The following is a 22209-nucleotide window of genomic DNA, read 5'->3' as shown; positions in this document are numbered from 1 at the left end:
AAAAAAACAGTCTTCCTTTTCTAAGTTACATCATTACCAGTCAAGGTCTACAGATGGATCCTAAAAAGTTGTCTGCTGTACTGGACTGGCCCCAACCTTCCAGCCTAAAAGCTATTCAGCGCTTTCTCGGTTTTGCCAATCACTATCGGCAATTTATTCCTCATTACTTCACCTTGGTAGCACCTATTGTTTCTCTCACCAAGTAACTTCTAATCCCAATGTCTGGACTCCAGAGGCTGAAAATGCTTTTAAACAGACCGCCTTCGCTTCGGCTCCGATCTTGTCTAGACCCGATTCCAGGAAGCTGTTTCTTTTGGAGGTGGATGCTTCTTCAGTTGAAGCAGGTGCTGTCTTTACACAAAAGTCCTCTAAGGGAAAGATTATAACCTGTGTTTTTTTTCTTTCTCTCCCACAAAAAAATTAATAAATATACAATTGGAGACCGTGTACTCTTAGCTATAAAGCTGGCTTTGGAAGAATGGCGTCATCTCTTGGAGGGATCAGTACATCCTGTTACTATATCTTCTGACCACAAGAACTTGCTCTATCTTCAGACAGCTCATCAACTCAACCCACGGCAGGCCCGATTGTCTCTGTTCTTCTCCAGATTTGACTTCTACATTCACTTCCGTCCTTCAGAGAAGAATTTACGAGCTGACGCTCTTTCCAGGTCTTCTGATATGCTTGACCGTGTATCTCCTCCTCAGCATATTATTCCTCCAGAACGTCACATCTCTGCAGCGCTAGCAAGTCTTCAGCATTTGCCTACTGGTAAGACTTACGTATCTTCCTGTTTGAGGCTCCCTACGGCTCATCTCTAGACAATATTGGTGGCCAAGTTTAAAACAGGTTGTCATTGATTTTGTTTGTTCCTGTTCAGTCTGTGACCGGAACAAGAACTAAACCAGCAGGTCTTCTTCGGCCTTTGCCTGTCTCTAAGGTCCCCTGGACCGATATTGCTATGGACTTTATGACCGATCTTCCATCTTCCAGAGGCAATACAGTCATCTGGGTGGTAATGGACCGATTTTCTAAAATAATTTCCTCCGTTGCATACAACAGCTGATAAGTACCTGAAGGACTAAGATTTTTTTTTACTAAAGTAATGTACAAGTCTGTTTAACTTACTGGCAACAGTTGATTAAAAAAAAATTAAATACAATTCCACCAGAGTACCCCTTTAAGGAAATTATGTTTCACACCCAGCATTTCAGTCGGTTAAAACATACCCCCTCCAGGGGTCTCAGCAGTAGGACTCCCCTGCGGATAGGGGATGAACTGTGTTTCACTGGACATCTTATTTAAAGGGGCACTTTGGTGAAAAAATATTTTTTTTTTAAATCAGCTGGTGGCAGAAAGGTAAAAAAGATTTGTAAATGACTCCTATTTATAAATCAAAATACTTCCAGTACTTATCAGCTGCTTTAAGCTGCAGAGGAAGTTGTATTTCCTTCTGGAGTTATTTCCAGTCTGACCACAGTGCTCTCTGCTGACATCTCTGTCCGTATCAGGAACTGTCCAGGGCAGGATAGGTTTGCTATGGGGATTTGCTTCTACACTGGACAGTCCCTGACATATATAGAGGTGTCAGCAGTGAGCACTGTGGTTAAACAATTCCATAAAGAAATACCACCTCCTCTCTAGCATACAGCAGCTGATGAGTACTAGAAGGATTAAGCTTTTTAATAGAAGTAATTTACAAATCTATTTAACTTTCTGGCATCAGTTGATTTTCAAAAATTGGTTTTCCACTGGAGTACCCGTTTAAGCACAGTTTTCCAACTCCAAAACACATCAGTCACATCATCAGGTAAAAACATTGTCTGATGATATTTCTACGATATTATGAAAGAGAATGTGGTTTAACATGGAAAAAATATTTTATCCTAATAAATTAACAGAAAAAAAATTAAAAGTCTGCAACACTAGTGTTAAACGTTTGAGGAATGATCAATATTGGACCAGGGTCCCTTTAGCATACAAAAAATTACACTGAATGGCCACCTTTTTAGAGACTAGTAGCTTGTTAGATCTTTTTTGGCCGTCAGAAGTGCAGAAATCATTGTAGCATACAATAGATTCTACTAGGTGTTATTATCCTTTGGAAAGATTTGTAAAGGAATATTGGCCAATGTGAACAGGATAACTTCTCATAATGCTGCAGATTAGATGGAGAAACAGACATGGTCAGAACAGTCTCATCACAAATATGCTCTATAGTAATAAGATCTGGGGACAACAAGTAAGCAATGAAAACTTCCTGTCATGTTCCTGGAAATATTCCATTATTATATGATCCTTGTGGCATGGTGCCTTGTTCTGCTGAAAGTGTCCTTCTGCCCTACGATATATAGCTGACTTTGTAAGGTCTTAGGCAAAACTCGAACACAAGGCCCCCACGAACACAAGATATGCAAGCACCATCACTGTGTACATTATCCTTGCACTGTGACTTCACTGTGTATATTATCCCTGTACTGTGACATCACTGTGTATATTATCCCTGTACTGTGACATCACTGTGTATCTTATCCCTGTACTGGGACATCACTATGTGCATTATCTCTGTACTGTAAAATGACTGTGTACAGTGATCCCTCAACTTACAATGGCCTCAACATACAATCGTTTCAACATACAATGGTCTTTTCTGGACCATTGTAACTTGCAACTAGACTCAACATACAATGCTACAGACAGTCCAAATCTGTGAATCAAAATAGACATATCGCCAAGTCCAGATGACATTCACCCCCATGTTCTAAAGGAATTAAATAATGTAATAGACAGACCCCTATTTTTAATATTCAGGGACTCTTTAGTAACAGGGACTGTTCCCCAGGACTGGCGCATGGCAAATATGGTGCCAATATTTAAAAAAAAAAAAAAAAAGTCAAAAGGTGACCCCGGGAAATATAGACTAGTAGGTAATTTGTTTGAGGGTTTTCCTAAGGGATGCTATTTTGAAGTATTTTGATAAAAATAAATGTATGACTCCATATCGGCATGGCTTTATGAGGGATCGGTCCTGTCAAACTAACCTGATCAGCTTTTATGAGGAGGTGAGCTCCAGACTGAACAAGGGGCAATCACTGGATGTCGTATATCTGGATTTTTCCAAAGCATTTGATACGGTGCCACATAAAAGTTTGGTGCATAAAATGAGAGATATTGGGCTGGGGAGAATGTGTGTACGTGGGTAAGTACCTGGCTCAGTGATAGGAAACAGAGGGTGGTTATAAATGGTACTTATTCTGATTGGGTGACTGTTACTAGTGGGGTACCACAGGGGTCAGTCTTGGGTCCTGTTCTATTTAATATTATTATAATGAACTTGTAGAGGGGGGGCATAGTAAAGTAACTTTCTTTGCAGATAGTACTAAACTCTGTAAAGAAGTAAACACAATAGAGGACAGTGCACTTGGATCTGGATGAGTTGGAGGTTTGGGCTGGGAAGTGGCCGATGAGGTTCAACACTAATAAATGTAAGGTAATGCACATGGGGAGGAAAAATCTGGGCTGGGATTATGTATTAAATGGGAGCACACTTGGGACGACTGACGTGGAAAAGGACTTGGGAGTCTTAGTTAATAGTAAATTTAGCTGTAGTGACCAGTGTCAGGCAGCTGCTGCCAAGGCAAATAAAATGATGGGGTGCATCAATAGGGGAATAGATGCCCACGACAAGGAAATAATTCTACCACTGTACAAATCACTAGTCAGACCACACATAGAATACTGTGTACAGTACTGGGCACCAGTGTACAAGAAAGATATAGTGGAGCTGGAGAGGGTTCAATGACGGGCAACCAGAGTAATACGGGGAATGGGAGGACTACAATACCCAGAAAGATTATCAGAATTAGGGTTATTTAGTTTAGAAAAAAGAAGGCTTAGGGGATAACTTACAATATGTATAAATACATCAGGGGATCTCTCCCATTATCTATTTATTCCCACTACTGTATCTATAACAAGGAGGCGTCCTCTATGTCTTGAGGAAAGAAGGTTTCTACACCAGCACAAATGGGGGTTCTTTACTGTAAGAGCAGTGACTGTGGAATTCTCTGCCTGAGGAGGTGGTCATGGTTAACTCTGGATGGATGCATTTTTGGTGAATAATATCATTACAGGTTATGGATTCTAGATCTATAAGGACAGAAGGTTGATCCAGGTGTCTAGTAGTGACATATCAGACATGCCTGTGCATGCCACACGACCGGCCCCAGTAGCCCCTTTTCTTAAAGTGGCAAAGGGGTGGAAGGGGCTGGTCGGAAGGAGCATGGCAGCCCATGGGCACTGTTGATGTTGGACTTAACTTGTGGTGGTTGGGGCTGGAGGGAGGCCATAGGCGATAGCCTAAGTGGCCTGATGCTAAAGCCATCTCTGCTCTCAATAGTATTGGATGATTAAAAAAAAAAGGTTATACATTTTTGAAATCCTGGCCTTGGCTAGTCTAACGGCAACAAAATAGTTTGAAGTTTAAAAATAAAAATAAAAAATAAGAACTTACATTGTGACAGGGCGGGTCTCTCTAATAATGTAGTCATTCAGTGTATTTTGATGGTCTATGCTACAGTTACATTACTACATGCAATATATGTTACTTTTAGTAACATGTGACTGATGCTCTAAAAATGACTAATAGGCTGTGGATTAACGCAAAGAAAATAATTTACTTCAAAGTAAAATGGTGCTGTCCAGGTAACTTCCTGGACATTATTTTGGCATGATTCCATTCTCATTTGATGAGACGCTGTGGCCCTTTGCTAGGCTGTCCAAACATGAAACTTATCAAGCTCTATGTTAAAATTGTCAAAGCTTCTAAAGTGTAAAAAAAATATCAAAATTATTTGAAATATGAAGGAAACATCTTTGTGCCCTTATGCTACTAGTTCCACTATTTCCTGAAACATGGGCCATGAAATAGTAAACATCTGTAATGTCAGGAAGGCAAATTGAAGAACTGGGTATAAAAACCTAATGTCACATTATCTGTCAAAAAAAATAAGTGTTTGTATTGTTTTATAATCCACCTATATGTGTATAGCTTGTGTAAAATCTCCTTTTTATGCTAAATGCAAACGTGCATGATTACATCTCATAAGACGGTCTTATCTTCTCTACTATGTTCTCATTTCAATGCCACCCTTTATAATTTTACTTCTGCTTTCTTCAGGGGATTATAAGAATTGTGCACCTTGTGTATGTACTGAGAGAGAAGAAGCAGTCATTTTAATGAAGTAAATAGGTGGGTCCATTCACAGACATAGGCATAGCTTGAGTCAGCCACCATCAAGGTTTGGGTAGGCTAATAGGTCATTTGAGTAAGAATTTACAATATTCAATGACGTTGACAACAAAAATACAGATGTGAGAATCTTTTTTCTCAGAACAATGTATGGTATTATAAATATCTGTGATACAAAAGCCAAAATGTGCACTCACCATATATTTAGGTTTATATCATCAAGCTAACTTTTGTCTATATGCTCCATTAGGGCATTTGAGTCTCATAGAAAGGTGTAGTCTACTATCAGGGCCGCCCATAACTATAGAGGGTGCGAAGGGTATGGTTGTGCCTGAGCCCAGGAAATTAAAGGGGTACTCTGAGAACCATTGTTTGCAGCAGCAGTCCCCTGTGATGAATATAGTGGATAGTGGACATACTTTATTTTTATTACTAGTCTCCTCATATAGGAAAGAGAGATTTATGGACCCCTTGAAGGGGTACTCCGGTGAAAAACTTTTTTTTTAAATCAACTGGTGCCAGAAAGTTAAACAGATTTGTAAATTACTTCTATTAAAAAATCTTAATCCTTCCTGTACTTATTAGCTGCTGAATACTACAATGGAAATTATTTTCCGTTTGAAACACAGAGCTGTCTGCTGACATCATGAGCACAGTGCTCTCTGCTGACATCTCTGTCCATTTTAGGAACTGTCCAGAGTAAAAGGAAATCCCCATAGCAAACATATGCTGTTCTGGACAGTTCCTAAAATGGATAGAGATGTCAGCAGAGAGCACTGTGCTCATGATGTCAGCAGACAGCTCTGTGTTTCAAAAAGAAAAGAATTTCCGCTGTAGTATTCAGCAGCTAATAAGTACAGGAAGGATTAAGATTTTTTAATAGAAGTAATTTACAAATCTGTTTAACTTTCTGGCACCAGTTGATTTAAAAATAATTAAAAAAAAAGTTTTTCACCGGAGTACCCCTTCAAGGGGTCCATAAATCTCTCTTTCCTATATGAGGAGACTAGTAATAAAAATAAAGTATGTCCACTATCCACTATATTCATCACAGGGGACTTCTGCTGCAAGCAATGGTTCTCAGTGTGGTGGATCTAACATGTATAGACAACTGAAGTTTTCCAGTGATAACAGCTGAACAATGGGGGTTCTGAACCTGGATTCAGGTACCTTAATATTTAAAGTTATAGGTCCCTATGGGACCTATAACACTGCAAAAAAAATGTAAAAAAAAAGTGTTAATAAAGGTCATTTAACCCCTTCCCTAATAAAAGTTTGAATCACCCCCCTTTTCCCATAAAAAAAATAAAACAGTGTAAAAAAAAATAAATAAACATATGTTGTATCACCGCGTGCGTAAATGTCCGAACTATAAAAATATATCATTAATTAAACTGTACGGTCAATGGCGTACGCGCAAAAAAATTTCAACGTCAAAAAAAGCGCATTTTTGGTCACTTTTTATACCATTAAAAAATGAATAAAAAGTGATCAAAAAGTCTGATCAAAACAAAAATCATACCAATAAAAACTTCAGATCACGGCGCAAAAAATTAGTCCTCATACCGCCCTGTATGTGGAAAAATAAAAAAGTTATAGGGGTCAGAAGATGACATTTTTAAACGTATAATTTTTCCTGCATGTAGTTATGATTTTTTCCAGAAGTGCGACAAAATTAAACCTATATAATTAGGGTATCATTTTAACCGTATGGACCTACAGAATAATGGTAAGGTGTAATTTTTACCGAAATATGCACTGCGTAGAAACGGAAGCCCCCATAAGTTAAAAAATGACATTTTTTCTTCGATTTTGTCGCACAATGATTTTTCTTTCCGTTTTGCCGTGCATTTTTGGGTAAGATGACTAATGTCACTGCAAAGTAGAATTGGCGACGCAAAAAATAAGCCATAATATGGATTTTTAGGTGGAAAATTGAAAGGGTTATGATTTTTAAAAGGTAAGGAGGAAAAAGCGAAAGTGCAAAAACGGAAAAACCCTGAGTCCTTAAGGGGTTAAAGGAGTTTCATTAGTATGGCTAATAGTGTATAACATACAAATGGATGTACCATTACTAAATAGGAAAGTTTATTCTATGTGAAATGGTTCTATTATAAAGGACTACACATACAGTACAATGCTACACATATACTGCAGTAATTACAGAGTCCATTATATGCAACCAAACTACCAAGCAGTATTAGGTGCTAAAAAAATACAATAACCATTTCACTCTCTTATTTTCTGAATTCCATCAGTTCTTGTAAGAAAAATAAATTACCCATGAATTAAAAAAATAGAGTTAGGGTCATATAATATAGGAAGTTGTATTATATTTCCCTAAAAATGTTTGTTCAAATTTAGGATAATCTTGAGACTTCAATGGCAACTTTTAGCAGAAATTAAATTCTGACCTTTGTAAGCCCCTTAACAGTCAAGACAAATAGCGATTACATGGGTCATTGAAAAATATTAAAAGTTGAAAAGCAGGCACAGTTTTCATGCTAAAAAAGAGGAAAATCTGCAGCTTCTGTAATCTTGTCAGTCTTTCAATACTGCTCAGCCCTCTGTCTCCAGTCCGGAAATTAGTCTGCGATGACTTCAGATAGCTATGAAACTAGTCAGGATTTATCATACAGCTAAGGAGAAGAGGCCTTCTGCAGGGAAATTACATGTGTTCAAAATTAGGAAAAAATCCTCAGCTAAAAAGGGAGAGTAGATTACTCCATTTCTCAATCCAGAGATAGAGATAAACATGACTCCGCTAAGTAGACATTGATGGCATAACAATGGGCGTTCAATCAACAGATGGTTATCAAGCACATGTACAATGAGCTATCACAAACAATCCAAAGCTAGGGTGGGCTGAGGACAGCATCTATGCCGTGTCAGCGAGAAGTATGAGGGTCACAACAGTAATTCATCTCACTGCACAACTGGAAGTGATATCCTGTGGAACAGACATTTTAACCAAAATATAGAATAGTTTTTAAATATTTTATTTACTACTCAACAGTAGAGCCCATATTCAAAACAGTGACGTTTCTCATCTTTAAAGCCATGTTCACACACCATTAAAAAACAGTCATCTTTTGCATTGTGGACGATTATGGCTAGAAATGGGATGTGTCATTTATGGATGAAAAAATGCTGATTTTACAGTGTGTGAACATAAGCTAGATGTTATGTTAGAAATGAGATCCTTATCTCTTATGGGTTAGACAAATGTTTTTTGTTACTTTGAAACCTATGTCATGCCACTCTCTTTAATATATTGCCTTAATAGAGGTCAAAATGGCAGTTGACATAAAAACATAAACATTTCCATATTATGAGCCTGTAACAGAACATAAAGGCATCAGTACTGAACCTGAGAGAGTGGTCCTCATTTTGAATTCAACAATGTGTATAAAATAGAGTATGCATAAAACAACTCATTTGCCTGATAACAAAGATACTAGATATTTCAGAAAAACACTAAAGAAATGACACTCTGCTACAATTTAAAGTTGCTGTCCCCTCAAAATAACTTAACACAAAGCCAGAAATGTATAAACCTTGCCAACAAAAGTGAGTATACCCCTAAGTGGAAATGTCCACATTAGGCCATTTTCCCACCCCGGTGTTAAGTGATTTGTTAGTGTTACAAGGTATCTGCTGTGAATGGAGAGCAAGTGTCTTAAATTTGGTGCTATTGCTCTCACACTCTCTAATATTGGAAACTGGAAATTCAACATGGCACCATATGGCAAAGAACTCTCTGGGATCTGGAAAAAAAAGTGTGGCTCTACCTAAAGATGGCCTGGGCTATAAGAATATTGCCAAGACCCTGAAACTGGGCACTGGATAGACAGTGAAGGTATTGACAGAGGGGAGAGGCTGAAGAGAAGAAAGAGAAGAGGTCGGTTAACCAGACGTAAACGTTGGGGGTAGATTGGAGGGGGGCAAAAGTGTAAGAGAACAATGTTGTCATAGTCAGGTGGGAGATAAGAAGGGCATCCATGAGCATTCCTGTTGAATCAAAGTTGAAGAGTCAGTCCCTTGTTTCTGACGGGTTTCAAATATGGGTATCTTTTGAGTCCTAGGAGCATGTGATAACCACTGCACTACAGAAACTGGTAGAGGAGGAAAAAATACACAAGTCTGTTTATATACTCAATACTCAAGCTACTGATATGAACTCTGCTTGGCTTCTAGGTACTGTTTAAGTGCAAATCATCAGAAACCATAAAGGATAATAATTCATATTATATAAGAATATATAAACTAAAAACATATAATATTTAATAACAAACCATAAAATTACAAAACAATAATTCATTTTTAAAACATATAACAGTTACATATGAAGTAACATTCCCAGTAAGAAAACCCTATTAGAGCAAATGTAGGAGAGGGGTTATTTGCTTGTAATCCAGAGTAGAGACTCTTTGCGCTGCTCCAACTTTACAGGACTCAGCATTACCATGGATTTTTATGGCACAACAAATAAATATTACTCCCTCTGCCCCAAACTTTATGGTGAATGGCTTTACAACAACAAATTGTACTTACCTCTTTCACACTGAGGACCAGTAAATCCATATACACATGCACATCGATTGGGTCCAATGCAACGGCCTCCATTCTGACAACCATTTTCACAGACGGCTGTGTAAAAACAAGTATATAACAATAAGCATATATCCAAATAACCTTCATGTTCATTATCAGCATTTGGGTTATGTTTAGTGACAATAAATCAGTTTCCCAAGGGGATGCATGCAGATTTGCTTTATTTTCTACAGAGTTACAAAAGCATTGTAAATGTTGTTAGGGTGTACTTGTTACTATGTCATGGCTTGGTTTCCAGGATGAAAAGGTTGTGCATTGTATAGAAGAAAGAACTTCTTATATAGACATCTGCACATGTATCTCACATATCCAGACATGAAGTTGAGTGGTTGTTAAGTAATATGTGGTAACCTAACTTGCCAAATACAATAATGTACATCTGTGAGTATGTGTGAACCTTATATGCTGCTAGAAGAGGAATAAAGATGATATGTAAAACTGATTTAGTTATATGACTTTAGTAACTAGAGCAGCCAACTCCAAACCTGTGATTTACTGTAACACAGACTTATATTTCCATTACAAATATCCATAAGAACTCATTGCAATGACCAATAAATCATCTCATTACCGATTTGTGGACATGACATTTAAGCCTCATGTGCGCCTTTGTAAAACAATGTGCAAAACAAAACCTTATTGTGCACCTTATTGTGACCACTTAATTCTGAGTGAGGTTCCATTTGACAGATCAAGTTTTACGTCTAGGGGTTGCACAACTTGCATTCCTTGCTGCTGTTCTGAACGTAAACAGTGTATTAAAGGCAGCTGGAGGGTGCTAAATTGAGAAGACTTTCAGCCACAACCATTTACAAGGCAGTGGTGCTGCCAGATTAAAGGGGTGCTGCCTCGGAGACAGGGACGTGATGTCACAGCCACGCCCCCTCCATTCATGTCTATGGGAGGGGTGTGACGGCTGTCACGCCCTCTCCCATAGACATGAAAGGAGGGGGTGTGGTGTGACGTCACTAGGGGGAGTGGCTGTGACACAGCCTCCCTGTATGGCAGGCAGTGCCTGGCACAGAATGCCGGGAGCTGCACCGAGAACGCAGGGGTCCCCAGCAGTGGGACCCGTGCGATCATACATCTTATCCCATATCCTTTGGATAGAGGATAAGATGTATGAAGCCGGAATACCCCTTTAAGTGCAGGAGGCAAAATAAAGGAGAAAGAGGTTTTAAGGCCAGGAAGACACTGTCAGTTTGCTGCATGGAGACAGACTATTGCACAGTGAGGCCCTGTGTAGTTAGGTTCCTAGGGTACACCATGGGAAAGAGGCATCAGAAGCAACAGGTACCACTATGAGGGGCACATTAGTTTGTGGGGCATTAAGGGGTCAATATTACTGTATAGAGTACAAAGTAGAGCAGCTACAGGTGCTGCATGAGAAACATCAGGCACAACATTGAGGATAGCAGTAGCATGGGGAGCTTTTGAAGAGGGTAAGGAACAGATGGCGAGGGTGCTAGAAAATCAGAGGCAAAGAAGAGTAAATAGCAATCTCTACAGAGATAAGTCATGGCTGGAATAAGTCTTTATGGTGGTCTGGTTTGAATATGCAAGAAAACAGATATTGAGTGACTCACCTATAGGCGTCAAAGACACATTTTCCTATGGATGTGTCTAAAAAATTGTCCCTAAAAAATAACATTGTTTCTAGAACATCTAACTAAAGACTGTCACGATTCGGCTAGCTGGAGGTGGATCCTCTGTGCCAGAGAGGGATTGGCGTGGACCGTGTCGGTGGACCGGTTCTAAGTTGCTACTGGTATTCACCAGAGCCCGCCGCAAAGCGGGATGGTCTTGCAGCGGCGGTAGCAACCAGGTCGTATCCACCGGCAACGGCTCAACCTCTCTGACTGCTGAAGATAGGCGCGGTACAAGGGAGTAGACAAAAGCAAGGTCGGACGTAGCAGAAGGTCAGGGCAGGCAGCAAGGATCGTAGTCAGGGGCAATGGCAGGAGGTCTGGAACACAGGCTAGGAACACACAAGGAAACACTTTCACTGGCACAATGGCAACAAGATCCGGCGAGGGAGTGCAGGGGAAGTGAGGTATAAGTAGGGAGTGCACAGGTGAGGATACTGATTAGGCCTGCTGCGCCAATCAGTGGTGCAGTGGCCCTTTAAATCGCAGAGACCCGGCGCGCGCGCGCCCTAAGGCGCGGGGCCGCGCGCGACGGGACAACACAGACGGGGAGCGGGTGAGGTACGGGAGCCGAGATGCGCATCGCGAGCGGGCGCGTCCCGCATCGCGGATCGCATCCTGGCTGGGAGTAATATCGCAGCGCACCCGGTCAGCAGGTCTGACCGGGCGCTGCGAATGAGAGAACGCTGCGAGCGCTCCGGGGAGGAGCGGGGACCCGGAGCGCTTGGCGTAACAGTACCCCCCCTTGGGTCTCCCCCTCTTCTTGGAGCCTGAGAACCTGAGGATAAGACTTTTGTCCAGGATGTTGTCCTCAGGTTCCCAAGATCTCTCCTCCGGGCCGCAATTCTCCCAGTCAACCAAGAAGAATCTTTTACCTCTGACCGTCTTGGATGCTAGAATCTCCTTCACTGAAAAGACGTCAGGTGAACCGGAAACTGGAGTGGGAGAAACAACTTTGGGAGAGAAGCGGTTAAGGATGAGTGGTTTAAGGAGAGAGACATGGAAGGCATTGGGAATACGGAGAGAAGGACGAAGAAGGAGTTTGTAAGAGACAGGGTTGATCTGGCACTTGATTTTGAAAGGACCAAGATAGCGTGGTCCCAGTTTATAACTGGGGACACAAAAGCGGACATACTTAGCGGAGAGCCATACCTTGTCTCCGGGAGCAAAAATGGGGAGTTCTTCTTTTCTTATCAGCAAATTTTTTCATCCGGGATGAAGCCTGTAAAAGAGAATTTTGGGTTTCTTTCCATATGGTGGAAAAGTCTCGAGTAACTTCATCAACAGCGGGCAAACCAGAGGGCATGGGAGTGGGGAGGGGAGGAAGAGGGTGACGGCCGTACACCACGAAGAATGGGGATTTAGCAGAAAATTCGGAGACTCTGAAGTTGTATGAGAATTCGGCCCATGGTAGAAGATCTGCCCAGTCATCCTGGCGGGAGGAAACAAAATGTCGCAAATAGTCACCCAGGACCTGATTAATTCTTTCTACTTGCCCATTGGATTGGGGATGATAAGAAGAAGAGAAGTTTAATTTGATCTTGAGCTGCTTACAGAGGGCCCTCCAGAATTTAGACACAAATTGAACGCCTCTATCCGAGACGATATGCGTGGGCAACCCGTGAAGGCGAAAAATGTGTATAAAAAATTGCTTTACCAACTGAGGCGCCGAAGGAAGGCCTGGAAGAGGGATAAAATTTGCCATCTTGGAGAATCGATCAACGACCACCCAAACAACTGTGTTGCCATGGGATAAAGGCAAGTCAGTAATAAAGTCCATACCAATCTGTGACCAAGGTTGTTCAGGAACAGGCAGAGGATGAAGGAGACCAGCAGGCTTCTGACGAGGGGTCTTATCCCGGGCACAGACTGTACAAGCCCGCACGAAATCAACAACATCAGTCTCCAGAGTAGGCCACCAATAAAATCGAGAGATGAGTTGAATGGATTTTTTGATGCCAGCATGGCCTGCGAGGTGGGAGGAGTGTCCCCACTTGAGAATCCCGAGGCGCTGGCATGGAGAAACGAAGGTCTTCCCTGGAGGAGTTTGTCTGATGGAAGCTGGAGAAGTGGAGATCAGACAGTCCGGAGGAATGATGTGTTGCGGAGTGGCTTCCACTTCAGAGGCATCTGAAGAACGAGAGAGGGCATCGGCCCTAATGTTCTTGTCAGCAGGGCGAAAATGGATTTCAAAGTTAAAACGGGCAAAGAACAACGACCACCTAGCCTGGCGAGGGTTCAGCCGTTGGGCAGACTGGAGATAAGAGAGATTCTTGTGGTCAGTGTATATAATAACTGGATATTTGGATCCCTCCTGCAGGTGCCTCCATTCCTCAAGCGACAATTTTATGGCCAGTAATTCTCGATCACCAATGGAGTAGTTTTTCTCCGCCGGAGAGAAGGTCCTAGAAAAAAACCCACAAGTAACAGCATGCCCGGAATAATTTTTTTGTAGAAGAACTGCTCCAGCTCCCACCGAGGAGGCGTCTACCTCCAATAAGAAGGGTTTAGATGGGTCAGGTCTGGAGAGTACGGGAGCAGAAGAAAAGGCAGACTTGAGATGTTTAAATGCGTCTTCCGCTTGAGGAGACCAGGACTTAGGATTGGCGTTTTTCTTGGTTAAAGCCACAATAGGAGCCACAATAGGGGAAAAGTGTGGAATAAATTGTCTGTAATAATTGGCGAACCCCAAAAAACGTTGGATAGCACGGAGTCCGGAGGGGCGTAGCCAATCCAATACGGCAGATAGTTTATCTGGGTCCATTTGTAGTCCCTGGCCAGAGACTAAGTATCCTAGGAAAGGAAGAGACTGACATTCAAAGAGACATTTTTCCATTTTGGCATAAAGTTGATTGTCCCGAAGTCTCTGAAGAACCATGCGGACATGCTGGCGGTGTTCTTCTAAGTTGGCAGAAAAAATCAGAATATCATCCAGGTAAACCACAACACAGGTATATAGAAGATCACAAAAAATTTCATTTACAAAGTCTTGGAAGACGGCAAGGGCGTTGCAAAGGACAAAGGGCATAACCAGATACTCAAAGTGTCCATCTCTGGTGTTAAATGCAGTCTCCCATTCGTCCCCCTCCCTGATGCGGATGAGATTAAAAGCACCTCTTAAGTCCAGCTTGGTAAAGATGTGGGCGCCTCGTAGGCGGTCAAAGAGTTCCAAGATAAGAGGTAGGGGGTAGCGTTTTTTTACAGTGATTTTATTAAGTCCGCGGTAATCAATGCAAGGGCGTAGGGAGCCGTCTTTTTTGGAGACAAAAAAAAATCCAGCTCCGGCAGGAGAGGAGGACTTGCGGATAAACCCCTTTTTTAAGTTCTCCTGGATGTATTCCTACATGGCTTGAGTTTCCGGAGCAGACAGAGGATAGATTCTGCCCCGGGGTGGAGTAGTACCCGGGAGGAGGTCAATAGGACAGTCATAAGGCCTGTGAGGAGGCAAAGTCTCTGCTTGTTTTTTGCAAAAAACATCAGCATAATCCAGATAGGCCTTGGGAAGACCAGATACCGGGGGAACTACAGGGTCTTGACTGTGAGTACTGGGAGCCGGTTTAAGACAGTCCTTGTGGCAAGAAGTACCCCAGTTCTTGATTTCCCCTGTGGTCCAATTAAGGGGGAATGGCGTTGAAGCCACGGTAATCCAAGAAGAATTTCTGAAGTGCAGTTAGAGAGGACCAAAAATTCAATTTTTTCGTGATGGGGTCCGATGCACATTAAGAGAGGTTCCGTGCGGTAACGCACGGTACAGTCCAATCTTTCATTATTAACAGAGTTGATGTAGAGGGGTCTGGCGAGACTGGTCACCGGGATGTTGAACCTTTTGATGAGAGAGGCCAAAATAAAGTTTCCTGCAGATCCGGAATCCAAGAAGGCCATAGCAGAGAAGGAGAAGGTAGAAGAAGACATCCGCACAGGCACAGTAAGACGTGGAGAAGCAGAGTTCACATCAAGAGCTGTCTCACCTTTGTGTGGAGTCAGCGTGCGTCTTTCCTGGCGAGGAGGACAGATAGGACAATCCTTCAAGAAATGTTCGGTACAGGCAAAGGTTCTCCATGCGGCGTCATGTCCTCTCTTGAGGTGTCAAGCGAGACCGGTCAACTTGCATAGCCTCCACGGCGGAAGGCACAGGAACGGATTGCAGAGGACCAGAGGAGAGAGGAGCCGGGGAGAGAAACCGCCTCGTGCGAACAAAGTCCATATCCTGGCGGAGCTCCTGACGCCTTTCGGAAAAACGCATGTCAATGCGGGTGGCAAGATGAATAAGTTCATGCAGGTTAGCAGGAATTTCTCGTGCGGCCAGCACATCTTTAATGTTACTGGATAGGCCTTTTTTGAAGGTCGCGCAGAGGGCTTCGTTATTCCAGGATAATTCGGAGGCAAGAATACGGAATTGGATGGCGTACTCGCCAACAGAAGAATTACCCTGGAGCAGGTTCAGCAGGGCAGTCTCGGCAGAAGAGGCTCGGGCAGGTTCCTCAAAGATACTTCAAATCTCCGTGAAGAAGGAGTGTACAGAGGCAGTGACAGGATCATTGCGGTCCCAGAGCGGTGTGGCCCATGACAGGGCTTTCCCAGACAGAAGGCTGACTACGAAAGCCACCTTAGATCTTTCAGTTGGAAACTGGTCCGACATCATCTCCAAATGCAGGGAACATTGCGAAAGAAAACCACAGCAAAACTTAGAGTCCCCATCAAATTTATCCGGCAAGGATAATCGGAGGCTGGAAGCGGCCACTCGCTGCGGAGGAGGTGCAGGAGCTGGCGGAGGAGATGATTGCTGAAGCTGTGGTAGTAGCTGCTGTAGCATCACGGTCACTTGAGACAGCTGGTGGCCTTGTTGCGCTATCTGTTGCGACTGCTGGGCGACTACCGTGGTGAGGTCAGCAACAACTGGCAGCAGGACCTCAGCGGGATCCATGGCCGGATCTACTGTCACGATTCTGCTAGCTGGAGGTGGATCCTCTGTGCCAGAGAGGGATTGGCGTGGACCGTGTCGGTGGACCGGTTCTAAGTTGCTACTGGTATTCACCAGAGCCCGCCGCAAAGCGGGATGGTCTCGCAGCGGCGGTAGCAACCAGGTCGTATCCAGGCAACGGCTCAACCTCTCTGACTGCTGAGATAAGCGTGGTACAAGGGAGTAGACAAAAGCAAGGTCGGATGTAGCAGAAGGTCAGGGCAGGCAGCAAGGATCGTAGTCAGGGGCAACGGCAGGAGGTCTGGAACACAGGCTAGGAACACACAAGGAAACGCTTTCACTGGCACAATGGCAACAAGATCCGGCGAGGGAGTGCAGGGGAAGTGAGGTATAAGTAGGGAGTGCACAGGTGAGGATACTGATTAGGCCTGCTGCACCAATCAGTGGTGCAGTGGCCCTTTAAATCGCAGAGACCCGGCGCGCGCGCCCTAAGGAGCGGGGCCGCGCGCGACGGGACAACACAGACAGGGAGCGGGTCAGGTACGGGAGCCGAGATGCGCATCGCGAGCGGGCGCGTCCCGCATCGCGAATCGCATCCCGGCTGGGAGTAATATCGCAGCGCACCCGGCAGCAGGTCTGACCGGGGCGCTGCGAATGAGAGAACGCTGCGAGTGCTCCGGGGAGGAGCGGGGACCCGGAGCGCTCGGCGTAACAAAGACTTTGTTAAAAAATTATAAATGTTTTGTTTATATGTGCTTATTCTTTGTGTATGTTTGCATATCCATGGCTATAAAATACACTATATGCATAGTTATGCTTATATGGATCAATAAACATATATCACTGTGTATACTGTTGAAGTATACTATATATATATATATATATATATATATATATATATATATATATATATTGTGGCAGTGTGGCAAGGAAAGGGTGTATTTCCCTTGCTAACTCTGGAGAATGCTCCACCTGTGGCCTGATTAATGAGGTATCAGGAAGGGGAAGTGTGTTTAAAAAGAAAGGAAACAGAATAGTTGGGGCTCTCCCTGGGAAACAGCATGTCGCTGTAGGGGGAGACACTCGGACCCTGTTGAGGAAGCACACAGCTGGAGCTGTGAGTGGTCCAAGATGTGGTGTGAACTGTGAGTAGCAGGTTGCAGGAGTCACATGTTTAACTGGCTGAGTGTAGCTCTCCAGTTAGTAGTCAGGGCATGCTGATATGTGTAGTCAGTGACCAGACGGTCTAGGATTTTATTTTGTTCCTGTGTTATGTTTGTTTTTCCCCTGCAACCTGTCTAAATAAAGCTGGCAAGGTGCCAGACTTGCATGAATAACCATTGTCTGCGGGTTTATTGAGTGGAAACGTTTCCCGTGGCAGTGTCCAGGACGATCCTGGAGCTAACCCCAAGGAGGAATCCTTACAATTGGTGGAGGATGCGGGTAAAACGTTGCTAGAAGCAACCAGCGGACGAGTTGCAGTGAAGTTGTTGCCAAGAGAAAACAACCGTGCATGTTGCAAGGGTGTACTCTTGTACTCTTTTTCAGAGAGGAGACAGTGGGACGGGCCCAGCTGTGGAGTACAAGAGCAAGACTGAGCCTTTGGTGAAGTTGTTTCTAGGGGCAACAGATTGCATCAAGCAAGTGGGCGCTCTTTCTCAAGTATGGAGACAGGTGGACGGGCCACCTGCAGAGTGCAAATGACGTTTTGAGACTGTATAAAGGCGTTGCTAGGGGCAACGGAAAATTTTGTTGGCAAGCGGCTGACATTTTGGCAGAGGACTGTGCTGTGTTTGAAAGGTTTAAAGTGTTGCAAGATGGATGTCTTGATAAGTGCTTTGTTGCAGACTGCTGCAGTGCAAGAGGCTATGAGACTGTACATAAGAATGATGGGACTGTGCATAAAAATGCTGAGTCTGAGGGTGGTGTTTCCCTAGTTGACTGTGTGAACCATGTTCAAGGTGGTACCAACCTATGTCCAGTTGCAAAATCATGTGAGGGACCCCTCATGAAGACTGATGAGACTGTTCACACTGTGCAGATCGGATTTAAAAAAAATCTGGTGAACAGAAAATGTTGAATGCAGGACTGGGAGAAAATTTTACAAAACACACTTTGCCTGAGTTAGGTCATAGTGCTATAAACTGTCCTGTAAATTTAAAACATGTGCAATCTGATAATGTTTTTGTTGAAAAACTTATGTTGATGTGTTCAGATGTAAAGAGTACTGCTGCCACCTCTGACAGGACAAAAGAAAACCTGTGTGAGCTGGCAATAGAAGGTATAAGATGATGGTTTTGTTAGAACCCAGATGTATAATAAGTCTGGCAAGGTCCAGCAGCGAGAGTAAGGAGACCGCTGCAAGTAAGAGAACTCGGAAAAAAAGAGCTGGTCTTGGTAAAAAAAAAGGGAGCAGATCCAGAACCTTGAAAAAACCTTACAGATGGTTTCTGCTAACTTGTCGCAAAAGGAAGAAGTAGTCCATCACCTGACAGAGGAGAAAGAAAAAATGCTTGCAGACTTGAATAAAGAGCAGGAAGCGAAGCTTCAGCTGCAGAAAGATATGGAGCACCACAAAAGTGAGTTTGGGCTCTGCAGGATGAACTGTCCCGCTCCCAGGGTCTTGTGACCAGTAAGGAGAGAGAATTGGAGATTGTAGCCAAGCAGATCTCATTCAAGGAAGAAGAAGTGAATGTCCTGTGTGAGGCATATCTGGCTCTACAAAGTGATCACAAGGCTAGGTTGGTAGCCATGGAAGAGCTGGAGAAGGAGAAAGTGGTATTGGCTCAAAAGGTGCAGAGCCTGGAGGCACAGAACGAAACACACATTAAGTCTCACGCAGCTACCTTGGATTCACTGGGTACTCAGCTCTATGAACAAGAGGTTCAGCTAAAAGTCTATGAGCAGAAAGTGTCCAAGATGGCGCAGCTGAATAAAGACAATGAGCAGATGAGAGAACAACTGCTGTCCCTGGAGGATACTGTCAAAAACTTGACAGAATTGCTGGTTGAACTCTGCTAAGCTCAAGAGTGAGCAGCAGAAATGTTTAAAGCTGGAAGGGGACATGAAGGTCCTAAAAGAAAGCAGAGACCAAGCTATAGTAGAACTGGCTAACAAGAGGTTAAAGGTGTCTCAGATTGAAACTGAGGCCAAAGCCACAGCCGTCCGTGTAAAAGAAGTAAAACTGCTTGTGGGGCAAAAGCTACTGGAGACAGGGATGCTTTCTCTAAAAGTGGCGGAGTCTGAACAATGGATGCAAGAAACAGTGGAGTCTGAAGACCATGAGAAGAAGCCATATGAGAGGTCCTCTGAAGCTGAGACTGAGGTGAAACCATAAGGGAAGTTCTCTGAAGCTGAGACTGAGGTGAAAACATATGGGAAGTTCTCTGAAGCTGCAGAGATATTGACTTTGGATGGTGAAAATGCTGAGGCAGAGAAGTTCTCTGAGGCAGAAGTTAAACCAGAGATAACTGCAGAAGCTGCAAGTGAAGTCAGTTCTCAGCCTAAAGATGAGCCTGTGAAGGTTGGTGTCCCTAAAGAAAGGGCTAATAAGAAAGCAGAGTCCTTAAAAAGAGGTCACTGTGATAGAAGACTGGGTCGTGGTAGAAACCCTGAGAGGCGCTGGATTAGTTCAAGAAAACACCGGAAGAAAGTCTGCAGAAGTAGAATTTGGAGAAGAGTCCGTCTCAAGGAGAAGATGGACAGGTTCATTGAAGGGAAGCCTCCTGAAATTGTGGAGGATGTCTTAGAAGTCCTGTAAATGGGTGATACAGGCTCGGTTGGCCACCAGCAAAGTTCGGGCGATGGTCATACCGTTGACAGAAGAAGACAAAGGCCTGGAGCATCTGCCTTGTCCACACCTAGTGTTCAGAGAACTGCACAGACCAAGATGAAGAACCTGGTGCTAGAAAGGTGTGACATGAATGGAGCTTTTTACAAGGAATTTGTCAAAAGTGACCAAAAGTCTTGTGCTCGGTGGCTGATGAAAGTGCGAATGAAAGAAGGGTGCACCATTGAAGTGGAGCAGATAAAATCTGCTGATGAAGGAAGCCAAATGCCTCAAAACCTGATGGACGGAGTTGTTCAAGGAAAAGGAAAGACAGTTGGACTCTGCCTTTTGAATACAAGTGCTCCTTCCCGGTGGTCTGAGCAGAGGGGGGGGGGGGGGGGGGATATGTGGCAGTGTGGCAGGGAAAGGATAAATTTCCCCAATGTGATATATATATATATATATATATATATATATATATATATATATTATGATTACACATAGCATGTGTTTCCACAGGGTAGGGGATTAGTGTCTGATTGCGGGTGGCAAGACAAACCGACGGCTGGGACCCACCACAATCTCCTGAACAGTACTTCAGCTCTCCATGCGCAAGGAATGGGTTCAACACATCCCCTCCATAATTCTCTTTGATAGCTGAGTACAGCACTCATAGACAATGAATGGAGCAGGGTTTCACATGCACAACTAGCATTGGGGCCCTTGAGATCATGTTTGGACCCCTTACCATGCAATCTCACCCTTTGACTTATTTCTTAACTCAGTGTATTCAGAAATGCATGTCATGAGATCGCTAGACTTTCACAGAAACTTGAGAGGAAACATAGAAGGAGATTTATCATTCTTTTCAAACGTATGGCTTTTATAAGAATTATTTTTTTTTACTTACGTTTGCTTATGTGCGACAATATTTATCAAATAGTTGCACAACCTTGATAAATCACACGTAAGCGACAATCGGGAAACTCGCTTACAAAAGCATTTTTTTAAAGCAGAAAATGTTTCCCTTATGTTAATAGCCGAACTTCTTTATCAACCCTGTGTGAATATGTGTCTGATTATTACTGTATTACTGCTACTACTTCCATAACGGAACAGACGCCTTACCATGATGGGAGTAGTAGTTCCCTGGCTGTGGGAGTCTGCAGGTGGCTGGGGAGGCTACATTAGTGTTTGAACTACTATCCCCATCAGGCAACAGAGTCTGTTCTATGTTGGGTCTAGTAGTACAGGGGATAAGGGACTGATCACACCGGTTCTCACTTCTGAGACCTGATGCGATCAGCAGTTATAAAGCAGGGGAATGGGTGGCATGCTCCGCTCCCCTGCGATGTATCTACAGTACTACTGTGTAAACTTTCATTTTGAAATCCCCCACTGGGAGCCCTGAATGGCCAGCACCGAAGAGCCATTCAGGGCTCCCGCCAAGGTTTTTAATTACTACTTTGTCCCCCAAATTTATGCCCCCATACATGTTTATAATAATTGATTGGCCCCAGTGTGTTTATAATAATTCATTGGCCCCAGTGTGTTTATAATAATTAATTGGCCCCAGTGTGCTTATATTAATTCATTGGCCCCACTGTGCTTATTCCCCCTCCCACTGCCTGCTCCTCATCTTCTTGGAGCAGGGCAGCAGTGGGACATATCGGGAATCGGCGGCGGCAAATGAATGATTGAAGCCGACACACTCCCCATGCAGCCCTGCTCCTAACGCAATAAGCGCACCGTGCAGGACATGCCTATTCTCTGCTGCTCATCTCTGTACCTGACGGAGATGAGCAGCAGAGAATAGACATGTCCCGTTGGTGTGTCGATTGTGCTAGGAGCAGGGAGCAACGGCGACGTGTTGGGCAGCGGTGGCGGTGAATTAATTAATGAATAAAGCTTACATGCGGGATGTCGGCTTTATTCATTCATTTACCGCCACCGGTTCCCGACATGTCCCGCTGCTGCCCTGTTTCAGAAAGATGAGGAGCAGGCAGCG

At 43.5% G+C, this 22209-nt stretch overlaps 1 protein-coding gene across 1 annotated transcript in view; it reads right to left on the bottom strand.

Annotated features, from left to right (window-relative positions):
* The window catches only part of FBN2 (fibrillin 2), a 230049-nt gene that overhangs the window by 172651 nt on the left and 35189 nt on the right, over positions 1–22209 (bottom strand). The window contains exon 5 of the mRNA XM_056537296.1: positions 9806–9901. Coding sequence (XP_056393271.1) covers positions 9806–9901 — 96 coding nt within the window. The remainder of the gene's footprint in view (positions 1–9805; positions 9902–22209) is intronic.

Source organism: Hyla sarda, chromosome 1 (genome assembly GCF_029499605.1).
Source record: "Hyla sarda isolate aHylSar1 chromosome 1, aHylSar1.hap1, whole genome shotgun sequence".
Classification (NCBI taxonomy): domain Eukaryota; kingdom Metazoa; phylum Chordata; class Amphibia; order Anura; family Hylidae; genus Hyla; species Hyla sarda.
Note: the sequence above shows the minus strand (reverse complement) of the source record. Positions and strands in the feature narration are given on the sequence as shown.